Source organism: Microplitis mediator, chromosome 8, assembly GCF_029852145.1.
Source record: "Microplitis mediator isolate UGA2020A chromosome 8, iyMicMedi2.1, whole genome shotgun sequence".
In the NCBI taxonomy this organism is placed as follows: Eukaryota; Metazoa; Arthropoda; class Insecta; order Hymenoptera; family Braconidae; genus Microplitis; species Microplitis mediator.
The window spans coordinates 6,636,816-6,653,128 of NC_079976.1; the positions used below are offsets into that span (position 1 = coordinate 6,636,816).

Genomic DNA, 16,313 nt, shown 5'->3' on the forward strand with positions numbered 1-16,313 from the left:
TAATCGATGTATTTTCGCAAGGATCGGACGAAAATTTTGAAAATTAATTTTTATAATGAAAAAAAAAAATGTTTTGATTTCTATATATTTACTCGAAAATGTATATATATATATATATATATATATATATATCCATTTTTATGCGATATTGCCGCAAAAGCGCTGAGGGTGCTTTATGATCGCTCTAAATTTTTTGACTCATTCACTCACATTTTCTTTTTCTGTTCTACCCAAAAAATTGACATTTTATAGAAATTAAAAAAAAAAAATATTGCTGCTGGTAAAAAAATTTATAAAAAATCGCCTGGTGTGCAGAAAAATAATTCGATCGATTGGAAATTTTAACCACATATTTAGGACAAAAATGCAAATCTTCATAGATCTTGATGAACTCTTTATCTTTAAAATTTTATTTCTTATAACCAAAAATGTGTTTTGACATTAAAAACCGATATCTTCTGATCTAATTTAGCTATCAGCCTTTGTTATAATTCCAAAAATACAGGAAAAAGCTTACACTAAATTGTACATCTCCGAAAAATTTTTTAATTAATATAGAACAAGAGCTAACGAGTTTTAGTGAGTTAAATTTTTTCTCTTGCGCGCTCCGCTAGATGAAGATCAGAGACAGTGGCTAGTGCTGGGTAAGCTAGGATCTTCACTCTTCTTATACCTTTAAACTTGCCCGTATATTTATCGGCGTATTAATAATTTAACGGATAAGTATTTTTTTTCATAAATTTTTAATCTAACTGTTTCAGTTTGAACAAAAAACAAAATTCATATATTAATGAAATTACATAAATATATAAAATAATTATGGATATCTTCAAACAATTTCCTTTTAAAGTTAATTAAATACTTTTTTATCATTAATGGATTAAAAACATAAATATAAAGGTAATCAAGAAAAATAATCAATTAAATAAGATGAGTATTTAAAAAAATCACATGTCGAACGTGTTTTTAATTTACGTTAATGGCGTCTTTCTTCTTTATCACGGTAGTGGTTGGGGAATTTCCTACTTTTTGAGTCATGCTGAGAATAATGCGATCTACTCCGAGATCTTTGACGCGACTGGTGTCGATTATTAATCGAAAGGCTATCACAAGAAGAACTTCTTGAATGATATTTTAACTGATTGTAATCATAAATACGTTCGTGTGAATTCTGACGCAAGTGAGCGGATGAAAATGGAGAAGTACTACGCTTAAATTTGCTAGAAGTTACAGTGTTAATTATTGGCGAATTTTTATCGGAAACAGAACTTGAAACACTAATTTGTTTTGAAGCAGGGCCTGGTGAGAAGTTACGTAATGATGGGCTTCTTGATCGACTATAAAAACGTTTACGGGTTTTGCTTGCCAAGTTGTGAGTAGTTTCAGTGTCAAGAATATCGATTTCTTCGTCATTAACTTGATTTCCACAGAAGTCATTTGCACGCGTAGTTTTACTTTTTGTATCACTTGTTTTCATCTTATTATCGTTTACTAAAGTATGACTCATTGGCTTTAAGATATTATTACGTCGTCTTATTGAAGTGAACATTTGTGTAACAGCCCGTTCAAATTTTTCGGGTTTAACTTTTGGCTTAGCATGTAATCGAACGAAGTCTAAAAGAATACTTATTTTACTTAACGAAAAAAAATGTGGTAACGTAAAATATAGGAGATAAAAAGAATGAATTTTGTTCAAAATGATTTGAGATGATCACAATATATATTTATACACAGTTAGACATTTAGTGTATTTGTGTTAAAAAAAAATTCAGTTCAATATTTTGGGATGATTTTTAACACACAAATCTGTTAATTCAAAACGAGCCATATATAATATTTTGCTTTAACAAATTTTTCATGTTAAATGATCGGAAAGTCAGGAAAGTAACATTTTTTTATGTCATTCAAGACTAATAATAGTGACGTTATTGTCAACTAGAAAACTTGAATTTTTTGTTCTCATTTTACACAAAGATAAATTTTTTTTTTTTAAATAAAATATAACTAAAAATTGGCTGAATTGACAAAATTTGTATTAAAAGTTATTCGACATGCTTGAGTTTGTAGCATTATGTTTTTTTGTAATGATAATAAAATTATTAGATATCTGGCAACGTTTTGTATTTTAAATTAGATATCAATAAAAAGAAATATTTAAAATGACAAATTCTTGAAATATTTATGATTTTTTTGATAAATTTTTCTAATCAGTATTTAACTTGTTCAAAAGTTAAACGAAATTATCAAATGTGTCCATGCTTATCACTAACACAATGTGTAAAATTAATACAAAAATTTGTGCAGGCCGGTTTGGACATAAGATTTGTATTGGATTTAACACAAAACTCATAACTGTGTATATATTGAATTGTGCCAAATATAGACGATTTTTTTTTCGTCCCCATGCGAAAATCATGTTGCCTGTAACAGAAAAATGGGTAGTCAACCAACATATCTCTCTTATTCAATTACACAGCTAGCGCGTGCCTAAATAACGTTTTTTATTTAAAGAACAGAGATGAATATTTTTTTTCAATTTTTGAACTTTATAAGTCATCAAAAGATTAATGCGTTAGCATAAATACACTTAAATTGTCTACGAAATCCAATTCATATTGAAAAAAGTCTTTCATGGTTTTTTTTAACTTCCCGCTGAGAAAATCGACGATTTTCAAAAAATTCGGGAAGTTATTTGAGATATTTAAGAAATATAAAAAAAAAAAAAAATTTTTTTTCGTTTTTTTTGGATATTGTGAAAACTATTGGATCGATCAATTCCAAAATCTAATCAGCTCTAGAACTCGATAAAAGCTTTCGATTGCCACCAAGAACGTCTCAATCAGATAATCCGTTCAAAAGATATCGTCAACGAAAGAATGAAAAAAAATCGTTTTTTTTTCGTATTTCGTGAATATTTCTGAACCTATCGAATCGATCAATTAAAAAATCTAATCAGCTCTAGAACAATAAAATACGTCAATTGCCACCTCAACCATCAAAATCGGTTAATTCGTTCGCGAGATATCGTGGGAGAAAGAAATGCTAAAAAATGTTTTTTTCGAAAACAATGGCATACAAAAGTATTTTCGAGCTCGATGAGTTCGAAAATGTATTCACAATAATTTTTTCGAGGTTCTCGAGCTCGAAAACAGCAGGAAGTTTTGGGGCTGGCCCGCAGGGTCAACTGACAGACCGATTTGTTTTACTGTTCCACCAATACTAGACTTACCCCGCTTTGCCCCCCCCCCTCCCTCCCTGCCCCTATATAATTAAACATCCACATATGTTAGACTGATATGATAATTAATTACGAAAGAATTGAGATCTTTCAGAAAATTAATTTTTAATACTTGCAATCAGCGAGCTATGAACCATAAAAATATTAAAATCACAACATGTTTTTATTAGATATTGAATGATCTACAAAAAAGTTTCTAAAATATTTTGGAGAAAGTCTGGTAGTTTTGATGGAAAAGTGAAATAACTTAAAATTTACGACGAATTAAATTTTAAGGTTAAATTGTTTTCAAGCAAAAATGATTTGGTTATGCTAATTCATTGATCCGTTATCGTGTTGTAAAATTCGAAGGTTTAAAAAAAATTTTAATCATGTTATTTGAATAGTAAATTTTATTCAGGTAAGTACGCGCTGTGTACTTGATAGCAGATTACTTGGAGGCAAATTTTTTTATTTTGTTTCAAGGAGCATAATTTTCGATTAGAAGCCAAAAATGAAAAATCTATTTTATGTATATATATATATATATATATATACATGAGTAGGAATCAGAAAAAATATTAAGCAACTAATGGTACCGAAAATGGTCTGATACACATCTAATGGTAATGGCTGCCATCCATTGCCACCAGTGCGGCTCATAGTTCTTAAACGATCTTCTCCAATAATCGATTTAAATAACCGTCGTGCCATTTCAGAAGGATCTTGATTAAATTTGTTTTTTATAAATCTCAAACTCATTTCGTCAATGTAAACATCTGAATTCTGCAATAGCTCTACCTGATAAAGAAAAATAATTTTCATAATTTATATATATATATATATATATATATATATATATATATATATATATATATATATATATATATATATATATATATATATATATATATGTATTTAAACAACTAAATTATTGATTAAATAGCAAAAAAAAAAAAAAATAACACAGAACAAACTTTTTTTGGAGACGGAATATTCCATAAATATTTCGAATCTGGTATACTAATAGGATTTACGACGATAGTTTCACCAAAATCTCTGATAGACGACTTTTGATAGCTCGTATCGGCTATTATTTTGTCGTCCAGTGAAGCGGGAATTTCCAATTTTTTCGTCAAGTGGTCGTCATTTCGGGAAGAAGGAAATTTTTCAAGACTCGAAGGAGAGTATACGTTTGGCTGTGGACACGATGACTTACTGGTTTGTAGATTGAGTTTATAGCTCTTTGCATGAGAAAGCTTCATTCTATGACGAGAAGAAAATTCAAAAGTTTTTTGACTGGGAAAATTTTCGTTTTTTGAAAATAAAGATTTGTTAGGTGAACGTGTAGATTTCAAAAGCTCTTCATCAGAAAGTTGGGTGTATTTCTCAACTGAAAGATCATCGATTTTTTCGGAGGATGATGAAGTGGATAATTGTTTTATAAATTTGGAATGAGGCTGCTGAGCGGGTATAATCGACTGAAGTAACTGCGATGATGACTTCGATTGGTTGTCTTGTCTCGTGTCAAAGTTACTCATCTTTTCACGGAAAAGAGTGAGTAATTCTTGACTTAATTCAAGTCCTCGTGCAAAATCTTAAAATCAAATATAATTTAACATTTAAGTCCAATTAGTCTTAATAGTAATTTTCATTATCTCACATGGAAATAGTTATCATAGTTAAATTAGACAAGCTACACAGAAAAAAAAGGATTTCTTTGCATGAAAAATTTTTATTCGTCCCAAGAAAATTTTAACTTGCCCTAAGAAATTTTTTGCATTATGAATTGAAAACTAAAATTTTCTTCAGGCGAGAAAAATTTTTCTTGAGCCAAAAAAATTTTTTTGGGCGAGAAAAATTTCCCGCACTAATAAATTTTTTTTCTAGTTATCAGAAAAGTGTTGTTTTCATTTCATAATGAATAGATCTGTGACTACAACAGGAATAACCTGTGACTGCGACAAAATTATTCCTGTGAATGCAACAGAAATAACCTATTGCTGCAACAAGACTGATATTATAAATACTACGGGGCTTTCCTGCTGCAGCTACAGGGCAAGTCCTGTGGCTGTAACAGAACTACGTCCTGTAGCTGTTACAGGGCCATGTCCTGTTAGAGCAACAATTCTTTTTTTCCCATGTATAAATATTGTCAAAATTATACCTTTTGATGATGATTTACATAAAGGACACACTGATGAAAAATTGTCATTCTTTTGACTGCTTTCAATAACAGCCTTAACAGTGTGTATTTTAGAGCCATTCTGATGATTGATAACTTCTTTATTTTTTATTGGTGAGTAACCACGATCCGACAAATAATCATCAGAATCGGACTTGTCTGTGTTCTTCATATCAATTTCAGCAGTGATGTTTTCAAGGACATTTGGTGTTTGAGCCACCAAAGTATCTTGGTTACTTTTCATAACATTAAGAGCTTTCTTCCTGCTCCTTAGTTCAGAAGCAACTGTATTTTTCTCATGCGTATTTTTATTCTTATCGGCATCAGGTAATTGAACGTTGCCTTCAACATCAACGATAAGGGACTCCAGCCATAATTTATCCTCTAATTATTATAAATCGAGGTATAATAAACTCAAAAATATAAGGGAAAGTAAATTAAGGAAAAAATAATTTTTAAATAGTTAAATACAGAATTATATTCGATATATATAGATTTAGCAGTAAAACATTACTATATATTCCGGAAAATAACAATACAAAACAAAAAATTAAAATTATAGATAAATAATTTAATTTCCAACATTATTCAGTTAAAAAAAAAATTATTAGATAAATAAAAATAATTAGTAATTAATTTACCGCTCGTTCGTAAAATCTGTAGTGAATAAAATTTATTTTTCCATTTGGCTGAAGCGTCACCAGATTTACTTATTTTAATGCTGTCATATTTTATAATGTCACGTTCACGTGATTTCGACCATAAGATCAGGGCCCAGAGTGACATTTTTTTAGAAATAATTGATGAAACTAATGAGAAAAGTCGTTAAAATTATTTTGTAAGATTTATTTGAAAATAAATCTTCTGCATAGGTAAACAACGTAACCATAGTATTGCTATAAATAGTGCTGTGGCAACCGTAACTATGATACTTAAAAATAAACAAATAATTCAAAATAAAGCGCACAAAAACGAAAGAATTAACTGACTAAATAAATACAAACCACTGATTGAAACTCAAAAATGCCAAAACGCGTAAAATTGTTTGAAGATTATTCTAGATCTTATAAATACAAAATTTTGAAGTTTATGAGAGAACCGCAGGTTGATAAAAATTCAACCGATAACAGTATACCAACAGAATACGACTCTGATGGAAGCCAAGATGATGAAATCGATCAAAGAACTACAGGTATACTAGAGTTAAAAAAAATTTAAGAGCTAATTTTGATATGACAAATTAAATTTTAAGATGCCAATGATTTATCTTCCTCGGAAAGTACCTCAATTAGATCTGACTCGACAAAATCACGAGCTAGCTATGATGAACCAGAAATTAGAGGTAAAAATCACGATTTACGTGTCTAATAATACGGACAAAACGTCACATAAAAGTCGGACGTTTGATTTTTTATCTATTTCAAATTATTTTTAAGGACAGTACCAATATGTTTAGACTTCAGAGTCCATGGAATTATTTGGTAGCCCCCAACCCTTGGTAAATAATTTTTGAATTAGCGACAGCAGTCAAAGCTCTGATTTTTTGGATATTTCAAATTATTTTTAAGGACAGTACCAATATGTTTAGACTTCAGAGTCCATGGAATTATTTAGTAGCCCCCAACCCTTGGTAAATAATTTTTGAATTAGCGACAGCAGTCAAAGCTCTGATTTTTTGGATATTTTAAATTATTTACTAAGGGTTGGGGGCTACCAAATAATTCCATGGAGTCTGAAGTCTAAACATATTGGTAATGTCTTAAAAAATAATTTGAAATATCCAAAAAATCAGGGCTCTGACTGCTGTTGCATTGGACAGTACCAATATGTTTGGACTTCAGACTCCATGGAATTATTTGGTAGCCCCCAACCCTTGGTAAATAATTTTTGAATTAGCGACAGCAGTCAAAGCTCTGATTTTTTGGATATTTCAAATTATTTTTAAGGACAGTACCAATATGTTTAGACTTCAGAGTCCATGGAATTATTTAGTAGCCCCCAACCCTTGGTAAATAATTTTTGAATTAGCGACAGCAGTCAAAGCTCTGATTTTTTGGATATTTTAAATTATTTACTAAGGGTTGGGGGCTACCAAATAATTCCATGGAGTCTGAAGTCTAAACATATTGGTAATGTCTTAAAAAATAATTTGAAATATCCAAAAAATCAGGGCTCTGACTGCTGTTGCATTGGACAGTACCAATATGTTTAGACTTCAGAGTCCATGGAATTATTTAGTAGCCCCCAACCCTTGGTAAATAATTTTTGAATTAGCGACAGCAGTCAAAGCTCTGATTTTTTGGATATTTTAAATTATTTACCAAGGGTTGGGGGCTACTAAATAATTCCATGGACTCTGAAGTCTAAACATATTGGTACTGTCCTTAAAAATAATTTGAAATATCCAAAAAATCAGAGCTTTGACTGCTGTCGCTAATTCAAAAATTATTTACCAAGGGTTGGGGGCTACCAAATAATTCCATGGAGTCTGAAGTCTAAACATATTGGTACTGTCTTAAAAAATAATTTGAAATATCCAAAAAATCAGGGCTCTGACTGCTGTTGCATTGGGCAGTACCAATATGTTTAGACTTCAGAGTCCATGGAATTATTTGTTAGCCCCCAACCCTTGGTAAATAATTTTTAAATTATCAACAGCAGTCAAAGTTCTGATTTTGTGGATATTTCAAATTATTTTTAAGGACAGTACCAATATGTTTAGACTTCAGAGTCCATGGAATTATTTGACAGCCCCCAACCCTCGGTAAATAATTTGAAATATCCAAAAAATCAGAGCTCTGACTGCTGTTGCTAATTTAAAAATTATTTACCAAGGGTTGGGGGCTAACAAATAATTTCATGGACTCTGAAGTCTAAACATATTGGTACTGTCCAATGCAACAGCAGTCAGAGCTCTGATTTTTTGGGTATTTCAAATTATTTTTAAGGACAGTACTAATATTTTTATCTCCAATAGACTCTTTAATTTATTCACAGTCTTAAAACTTTGTTCAAATAGTATGTTTCCCACCTCGGGCAGTTAATATGAAAACCTCAGATTACATGTAATCTTTGGCCGACGCCAATGATTACACGTGATCTTGGACATTTCTTTCTTCACTGCCCTAGGGGTTAAAAAATTCATAAATTATTTTTTAATTTCTTTTTTTTTGCTTTTTTTTTAATCTAAAAACTAGCCTAGTATTTCTATCTCGATACTTAGACCTTCTAAAAATGCTATTTTGTTAAAAAATAAGATAATACTATCTTCTGTGTTTTCGATAATCAATTAGTTTCATATTTAATTTTAAATTATAATTTTGTCAGGCCTACATTAAATTTTCTATTCTAATTCCGAATATTTTTCTCCCTCCTTTTCTTTTTAGTTTTCGCTAGAAAAATAAAATTTTATTTTTCCTTTAGATTTCAATTCTCATGGATTATTTCACGATAGTTTTGTGGCACAAGACATACTTGAGTTATCACCTGGACAAACTCTTCCAACTCTTCAAGATAATACCTCTAGTTCTGGAGCCGATCAGGATGATTTGAGTTCTATTCAGTCTGCCGACACTTCCTCTAACCTTGAATCTTCAGAAAATTCTGATAGTGAAGAAGAGGCGTCTTCAACTTCTGAGCAAAGTTTTTTCGATGATGACATTTCCAATGAACCTCTTTATCCAGGAGCTCCTCTTTCTCTTCATGAAAGTTTACTTTCAGTTCTTTTATTGACTATAAGACACAAAATCTCTGATTCACTCTTGTCTGATATATTATTGCTCATTAGTACTCACTGCATCGAGCCACATCATTGTTTAACTACTAAGTATAAATTTAAAAAATATTTTGACCGTTTGAAAATTAATTATGACCGCCATTATTATTGTCCTTCCTGTTATCATACGCTACCTTCGAAAAATTCCAGTTGTGTTAATTGTCATCCTGTAACTGATAAAAATTCAAGTGTTCCTTACTTCATAACATTGTCTATCCTTGCTCAGCTATCAGCAATGTTTTTACGTTCCGGATTTTATAATTTATTAAATTATCGTTTCACTAGAAACAAGACCAATAACGAAAATAAAGAGGATATTTATGATGGTGATGTCTACAAATCATTCATGGGGGTAGGTCATTTTCTGTCTAAGTGCACGAATATTTCTTTTACCTGGAATACAGATGGTGTTTCTCCATTTAAATCTTCGAAGTTTAACGTATGGCCTTTTTTCTTAAGAATTAATGAATTGCCATTCCTCGAGCGAATAAAACCTGAAAATACCATATTAGCTGGCTTGTGGTTTGGTTTTGAAAAGCCAGACCCTAATAAATTTATGGCTGCATTCTATGATGAGCTCAAAGTTTTTTACAACGGCTTATATTTCAATGTTCCAAATTTTAATATTCCTATTTTCGTGCGAGGTTTTATCATGAATGGAACTCTTGATTTGCCCGCAAAGGCACTGTTTTTAAATATGAGTCCTCATATGGCACGGTATGGATGTCAAAAATGTAAAATTGCAAGTGAAAAAATCGACCATGTACAGTGTTATCGTTTTACTAATAATTTAAAGCTACGAACCACAGAAGAAACAATCGAACAGGCAGAAGATGCTGTAAAATTGAAAAAAAAAGACGTTCAAGGGGTAAAAGGACCTACTTTTTTATCAAAAATTTGTTACGATTTTATAAGAACTACTGCAGTTGATTCTATGCACTGTGTTGACTTGGGCGTTACAAAAAAACTAATTTCACTGTTGTTTGATAAAAAATTCGCCACTCATAAAGCTTCATTGTACCAGTACGTTGACTTAATCAATGCAAGGATTCGTTCTATTCGTCCTCCGTGCAATATACTCAGACAGCCGAGATTGATATCTGACATGAAATATTGGAAAGCACATGAATTCCGTACCTTCTTACTTTATTATTCTCTACCTCTTCTTCATGACTTGATGGATAAAAATTATTTCGATCATCTTAAATTTTTGGTTTTAGGTGTTACTTTATTGCACCAAGAAAGTGTTTCTGATCATATGATAACACTAGCATCTCGACTATTTACAGAGTTTGTGGGACGATATGAAGATTTATATGGTTTAAACCACATGACTTGTAATCTACATCACCTGCTTCATTTACCCGATGTTGTTAAAGATCTGGGACCATTATGGGTGACTTCATGTTATCCATTTGAAAATTTAAATGGATTACTGAAAAGATTAATTCATGGAACTCGTTACGTCCAGCTTCAAATTTCTTCAGCCATAACTATTTTTATTAATCTCACTCGAGAAAAATTTAATACGTTCCTCTATAATTCTAAAATAGCTTTATTCTGTGAACGATTAGAAAAAAGTGGTAAAAATAGACGCAAGCTGAGGAAAATTTATGACAATACATCTATCCTTGGAAACTGCAAAAGAGTCGAAAGTTTGCCAGATGATTTAGTTATCTGTTTTTCGAATCATCATACCTTGGGTGATGTGAAAAAAATCTACGAGTTTCAACGATTATTTAAAAATCGATTTGTTTATGAATCGCAATTATACAAACGTAAGAGAAAAATAAACTCCACGTTTGTAAAATATTTTGACATCGAAGATCAAAACTATTTTTTTGGAGTAATTACAAAATTTATTCAGTTATGTTTTTGTAACTGTCACAACAATTGTGAAAATTGCATCTCAAATTCGGAATTTTATGCTATTATTAATAAATTAACGACAATAACACCGTTTGAAACATTGTCCAATGTGAAGATAGACTCTATACATTTATGTAAAATAACTGATGAAGAAAATTTATTTGCAGTTAAAATTGATAATTTAAAAAATGTTTGTTACACTGTTGAAAAATTCAATGACAATAACTATTTATTCGTTATTGATTCAGTTTACTGCATTGATTCTCAATAAATATTGTTCTTTATCAGCTTGAAATTTAATTTTTTGAATTTTTTTTCTTATACTATAATCATTACAGTTCCAAAATTCGAAGCGAAAGATAAGTAGAACTACACTTTCATTTATAATTTTCTTTTTGTATGAAATTTCAAAAATTGAAACGAAAAATATCTTTGAATTTTTTTTTTATTTTATTTTAATTTTTGAAAATTTACTTAAACACAAAAAAATAAAAATTTCATACCTGGTTAACTCTTTGAGCCAACCTCAAAACTTCGTGCTATTATTGAGCTTATAAAGCTCTCCAACTATTATTTCCAAAAGAAAAAAAAAATTTTGATTTCTTAGAATTTTTGATCTCAAATTATTCCTAAACTAATTGAAATTAACTATGATCTTAGAAAAGTAATTTTAATGCTGAATGATTTAGAAACAAAAAATTTATTTATTCCGCAAATTTTTGAGGTATGTAAAAAAAACCCGAAAATTAAATTTTTTTTTTTTTGTAATTTCATTTTCTGCTTTTTCGAAACTACTTTACTGATCGACTTCAAGCTTTCATCAGATACATATTTTGTTCAGATATAAATTTTATTTCCACACACATGACTCGATGCCCAGCCAGAAATAGTGTGATAGCTTCCGAGGATCTCAAAACGTAAAAATTTGATGAAAACCCGATTCCCGAAAATCTGAACGAAGCTAATAACTTACCATATTTTTGAAAATTAGTCATTTTCATAGTGACAAGTTAAAAAATGAAGTTATAATTCAACTTATTATTAGCCAAATAATAGATTTTTGTAAAAAAAAAAAAAAACGTATAAATTTGAATACAGTGAAATAAAAATTTCAGGTAATATAAGGTTTCAGTTAGAGGATCCAAGATGGAGTACCTCATGTATATTCCCATACAAATTTGTATACTGCGACAGACATTAGTTCAAATTCGAAAAATATCGTGCTTTAACAGAACAATCTACAGCAAACTTAATAAAGATTTATCGCGCATTGGTTGTTCGCGGATCTGCAAGAGATCTTCCGAAAGTCTCTGTTGTGTTCTTCAACATTGGAAAATATTGTCTCCCCAGGTAGACTCACCGTAGGTCTATCGTAGATCTGTGAGCGAAAGACATGCAGTAGATCTTTGAGAAGTCTGCTGTAGATTGTTTTATTTTTACCCGGGTATATTTTCAATTACTAACGGAAGATATAAAATTATTAGAATTAAAAGTACTGGAATCTAAAATTATTAATCATAATGGAAATTATGAAATCTTAAATAAATACAGTACACTCATGTTGAAATTTTTGTTTGAATAAGCTCAGACCTTCTTTTCGTCAGTAGAAGAGACCGGGGAACGTCGAATCCCTCCAAAAATTTTCTTCATCTTTGAAAGAAACGGTCCGTCAAGGCCCAAAAAATTTGTTTTCTCTAAAATTACGACAAAACTATAATGGATTTGATCAAGATAGATCAAAATAACTTGTACCCGGTGTTCAATAGCTATAAAAAATAACTAGCAGCTTGAGGGATCGTCTTCCCCCGGACTCCCCTTTATGTTTTTATAAAAAAAGCAGATAGTGAAATATTTATTTTTACTTAATCAGTATACGTTTGCATTTATAAAATCAGTAATATTTACCCTGTTTTTTTTTCGATTGCATGTAAAATAAGAAGCAACTAGTCATTAAAATAAATGTAAGTTACGATACGCTAATAATTGTAAAAAAAAATTATTTCCACGCTTTAGTCATGACTTTAGTCAATATAAACGTGTCAACGTTATAACAAGAATTTTATCTGCTCGTAAAATGTTCCATCATATTCTCTTTGTTTTATTATTTTTTACTCATTATCTCGATGCATTTCATATAAAAATACCTTCAGAAGAGATGAATAAACGAATTGATTTGATGGTAAGTAATATGTAATAGTTATTATAAAAAGGTCGTATTTATGTTTTTTAATTATAAATAAAATAATTTTTAGACCAATCTTATTGATATTTGTTCTCCTGATGTGAAAGCAAGTATTTTGATAACTGACCCATCAAGAAATTCAATGTACAATAATTTGTACAAAAGTATGACTGAATCAATGATTCTTTTTGACAATTCTGAAAGCTTTAGCATCCCGGTGAATCAAAAAACGCCGATATTTTGGGTTACTATGATCTTAACATCACCAATGAAAGTGAACGAAGTTCTAGTCAATGAAACATGGCGAGATTTCAATCAATTTTTCATAATCTCAGATGGCGGGAACATCAGCAATGGATGCGTTAATGCTCAGTCATTCTTAATGGAGGCTTGGAAAAATGATATACTCAATGTTATCTTCATCTGCTCGGATAATCAGACTCAAATACCTAAAGTATATTCTTTTAATCCGTTCACTGATTTCGCTCCGAGGTCCTGGAATAAAGTTTCAATGATAACGGCATTCAACAATCATTCTTGGACCTTATTCAGCCAAATTTATAATTCTGGTAAGTAATTTAATAGTACACGGCGAGAAATGATGGTAACCGTTCCTAGTACGTTTATGAAATTTCAACCCATAACATTATGGTAATAATTACCTCAAATTATTATGGGATATTAGCTCATAATTTGTGGGAAAAGTTTTCATATCTATAGGAAACACTCCTATGAAATTTATAACAGTTCCAATATCGTACACGGAAAAAAAAAAAATAGGTGCTGCAACAGGACAAAATCCTGCAGCGCCTTTTTTTTCCGTGTATGGTAATTAAATTACGGTAATGATTACCTCACTCATGGTAATGGTTACCATAATATTGTGGTGACTTTGACTATAAAATACGGATATCATTATTAAAATATATGGCATCATTAACCATAGTAATATAGTAGCGTTTACCTCTAGTAGTATGATAGCGATTACAACAGTAGTATAGAAACGATTACCATAACTTTACACACGGAAAAAACAGTTCTGTAAAAGTTACAGAAAAAAATCTGTAAAATTTACTGATGACATTATTTGTAAAATTTACAGATAAAATATGTTATTTTGACAAAGTCATAAATGTTATTTTTATAAATAACATAATGTAATATTAACAGATAATATTCTGCAAAAATTACATATTTTTTCTGTAGATTATACAATATTACTTTATGTAATATTTACTTATAGTTTATGTAAAATCTACACGAGTACACTGTAAAAAATCCGGAGTGAATCTGGAGTGAATTCGGATTTAATTTCAATCCGAATTCACTCCGCATTCACTCCGCCACTCGGAGTTCCGGAGTTTTGTGGGCGAGTGTGTGTTTGCGTGCGTGTGTGCAAATGTGTGTGTGTGTACGAATGTGTGCGTGTGTGTAAATTGTGTGCGTGTGTGCAAATGTGTGCGTGTGTGCAAATGTGTGCGTGTGTGCGAATTTCACACATTTGCACACACACACACGCACACACATTTGCACACACATGCACACACATTTGCTCACACGCACACATTTGCACACACGCACACACGCAAACAAGCACCTGCACACAAAACTCTGGATTTTTTACAGTGTATTTGCATAACTTGCTTTGTATTTTTTACATAAATACTTCTGTGAATTCCACAACTTCACTATGTAACTTTTACAGCCTCAAAATGTAAAAATTACAGATTTAGGTTCACAGAACTCACAATGTAAAAATTACATTTTTGGTTCTGTAAAAATTACATAATTCAATTGACAGATAAACATCTGTAAATTTTACAGACTTTTCTGTCATTTTTACAGAACTGTTTTTTCCGTGCAGGAACAATTCCGACATCGTATGGAAATAGTAATCATAATTTGTATACTGTCTTGAAATGAATCAGTAAAAAGTTCTGCAAATCAGTGAATATTCACTGCGAATCAGTCCTACACTGTAAAAAATCACTGGGGTAAGTCCAAACGGTGTAGGTGTTAAAATTATCGGTGTTAAATTTACCCCCGAAAGCGGTGTGAAAATAACGCCGCCACCAGTGTAAATATTCTAGACCGGTGTTAGAATAACGCCGCCGCCGGTGTAGACATTCTTTACCAGTGTTAAAATATTTTATTTTGTGAATATTTTTACTTACTCGATCACTATACTTGTTAATAAATGATATTCTTTATTAATTTTCATAAAGTACTGACATTTTTTGTGTTTTATAATCTTTAAAGTTAATAATCCAAGCGGACGCAGTTTACCCTGCTTTTACACCGGTATTACTCCGCTTTTACACCGGTTACCCCGCTTTTACACCGATGTTACTCCGTTTTTACACCGGTTACCCCGCCTTTACACCGATTTTACTCCGCTTTTACCCCGGTTACCCCGCTTTAACACCGGTATTTTTAACACCAGTGTAATTTTATTTGATCACCGGGCGGAGTTAAAATGAGTCCATTTTTAACACCGCTCTTTTTACAGTGTAAGTATAACACTGGTTGAAGTACTTTTTACTGATTCATTTTAAGAGAGTAAATGCCGTCTTCCCACCAACAATATCCAAAAAAACAAGTCACCATCACCATATGATATGGAAACCATTTCCGTAATGTGTTGTAATTGTTACCGTAAATTCCCTTCCGTGTATAATGTTTATTTCGCACTGATAAATATAATGATAAAAATTTTTTTTCCAGATGAAGCAACATGTCGGAATTTCTTTTTCGATAAAACTAATAATCTTGGTGGATACATTGTAAAAAGTTCTTTCGTTAACAAACCACCATCGGTTTCATATAAAATTATTAACGGATTAAAAACTTTCGAAGGGTCAGATTATGAAATAATTAAATTACTAACTAAGAAGTTGAACACAGTGTTAATAATAAATGATGAAATTGCCGAATCGGTTGGTCATTTCAAAAACCTCTCTGACAAAAGTCTAATATCGGAAATTGCAACTAAAAAAATAGATTTATCGGTGGTACCATTTTTCTTGAGAAGTGTAAAGAAAAAAGCCGAAATGACTTATCCATCACTACAATCAGAGCTTTCTGT

The 16,313-nt window shown here is 30.9% G+C and overlaps 2 protein-coding genes across 2 annotated transcripts; one reads left to right on the plus strand and one right to left on the minus strand.

Annotated features, from left to right (window-relative positions):
* Positions 1–736: 736 nt before the first annotated feature.
* On the minus strand, positions 737–6,188 carry LOC130673323 (uncharacterized). The gene is made up of 5 exons (XM_057478296.1): positions 6,044–6,188; positions 5,385–5,786; positions 4,195–4,814; positions 3,817–4,018; positions 737–1,614 (listed from the first exon to the last, which is right to left on the minus strand). Exons 1-5 carry the CDS (start codon positions 6,186–6,188, stop codon positions 977–979), a joined length of 2,007 nt encoding a protein of 668 aa, XP_057334279.1. The 3' UTR covers positions 737–976.
* Positions 6,189–6,412: 224 nt separating this feature from the next.
* Positions 6,413–11,317, plus strand: LOC130673325 (uncharacterized). Its single transcript, XM_057478297.1, has 3 exons — positions 6,413–6,594; positions 6,655–6,744; positions 8,826–11,317. The coding sequence occupies exons 1-3, from the start codon at positions 6,426–6,428 to the stop codon at positions 11,315–11,317; spliced, it is 2,751 nt and encodes a 916-aa protein (XP_057334280.1). The 5' UTR covers positions 6,413–6,425.
* Positions 11,318–16,313: the final 4,996 nt, after the last annotated feature.

Excerpts from the sequence above, each read along its gene's own strand:
- LOC130673323 (XM_057478296.1), bottom strand. The coding sequence starts at position 6,188 with ATGTCACTCTGGGCCCTGATCTTATGGTCGAAATCACGTGAACGTGAC. Across the intron at positions 4,019-4,194 it reads ATATTCCGTCTCCAAAAAAA|GTAGAGCTATTGCAGAATTC; the intron begins GTTTGTTCTGTG and ends TTTCTTTATCAG. Across the intron at positions 1,615-3,816 it reads TGTGTATCAGACCATTTTCG|ACTTCGTTCGATTACATGCT; the intron begins GTACCATTAGTT and ends GTATTCTTTTAG.
- LOC130673325 (XM_057478297.1), top strand. The coding sequence starts at position 6,426 with ATGCCAAAACGCGTAAAATTGTTTGAAGATTATTCTAGATCTTATAAA. Across the intron at positions 6,595-6,654 it reads AATCGATCAAAGAACTACAG|ATGCCAATGATTTATCTTCC; the intron begins GTATACTAGAGT and ends TTAAATTTTAAG. Across the intron at positions 6,745-8,825 it reads TGATGAACCAGAAATTAGAG|ATTTCAATTCTCATGGATTA; the intron begins GTAAAAATCACG and ends TTTTTCCTTTAG.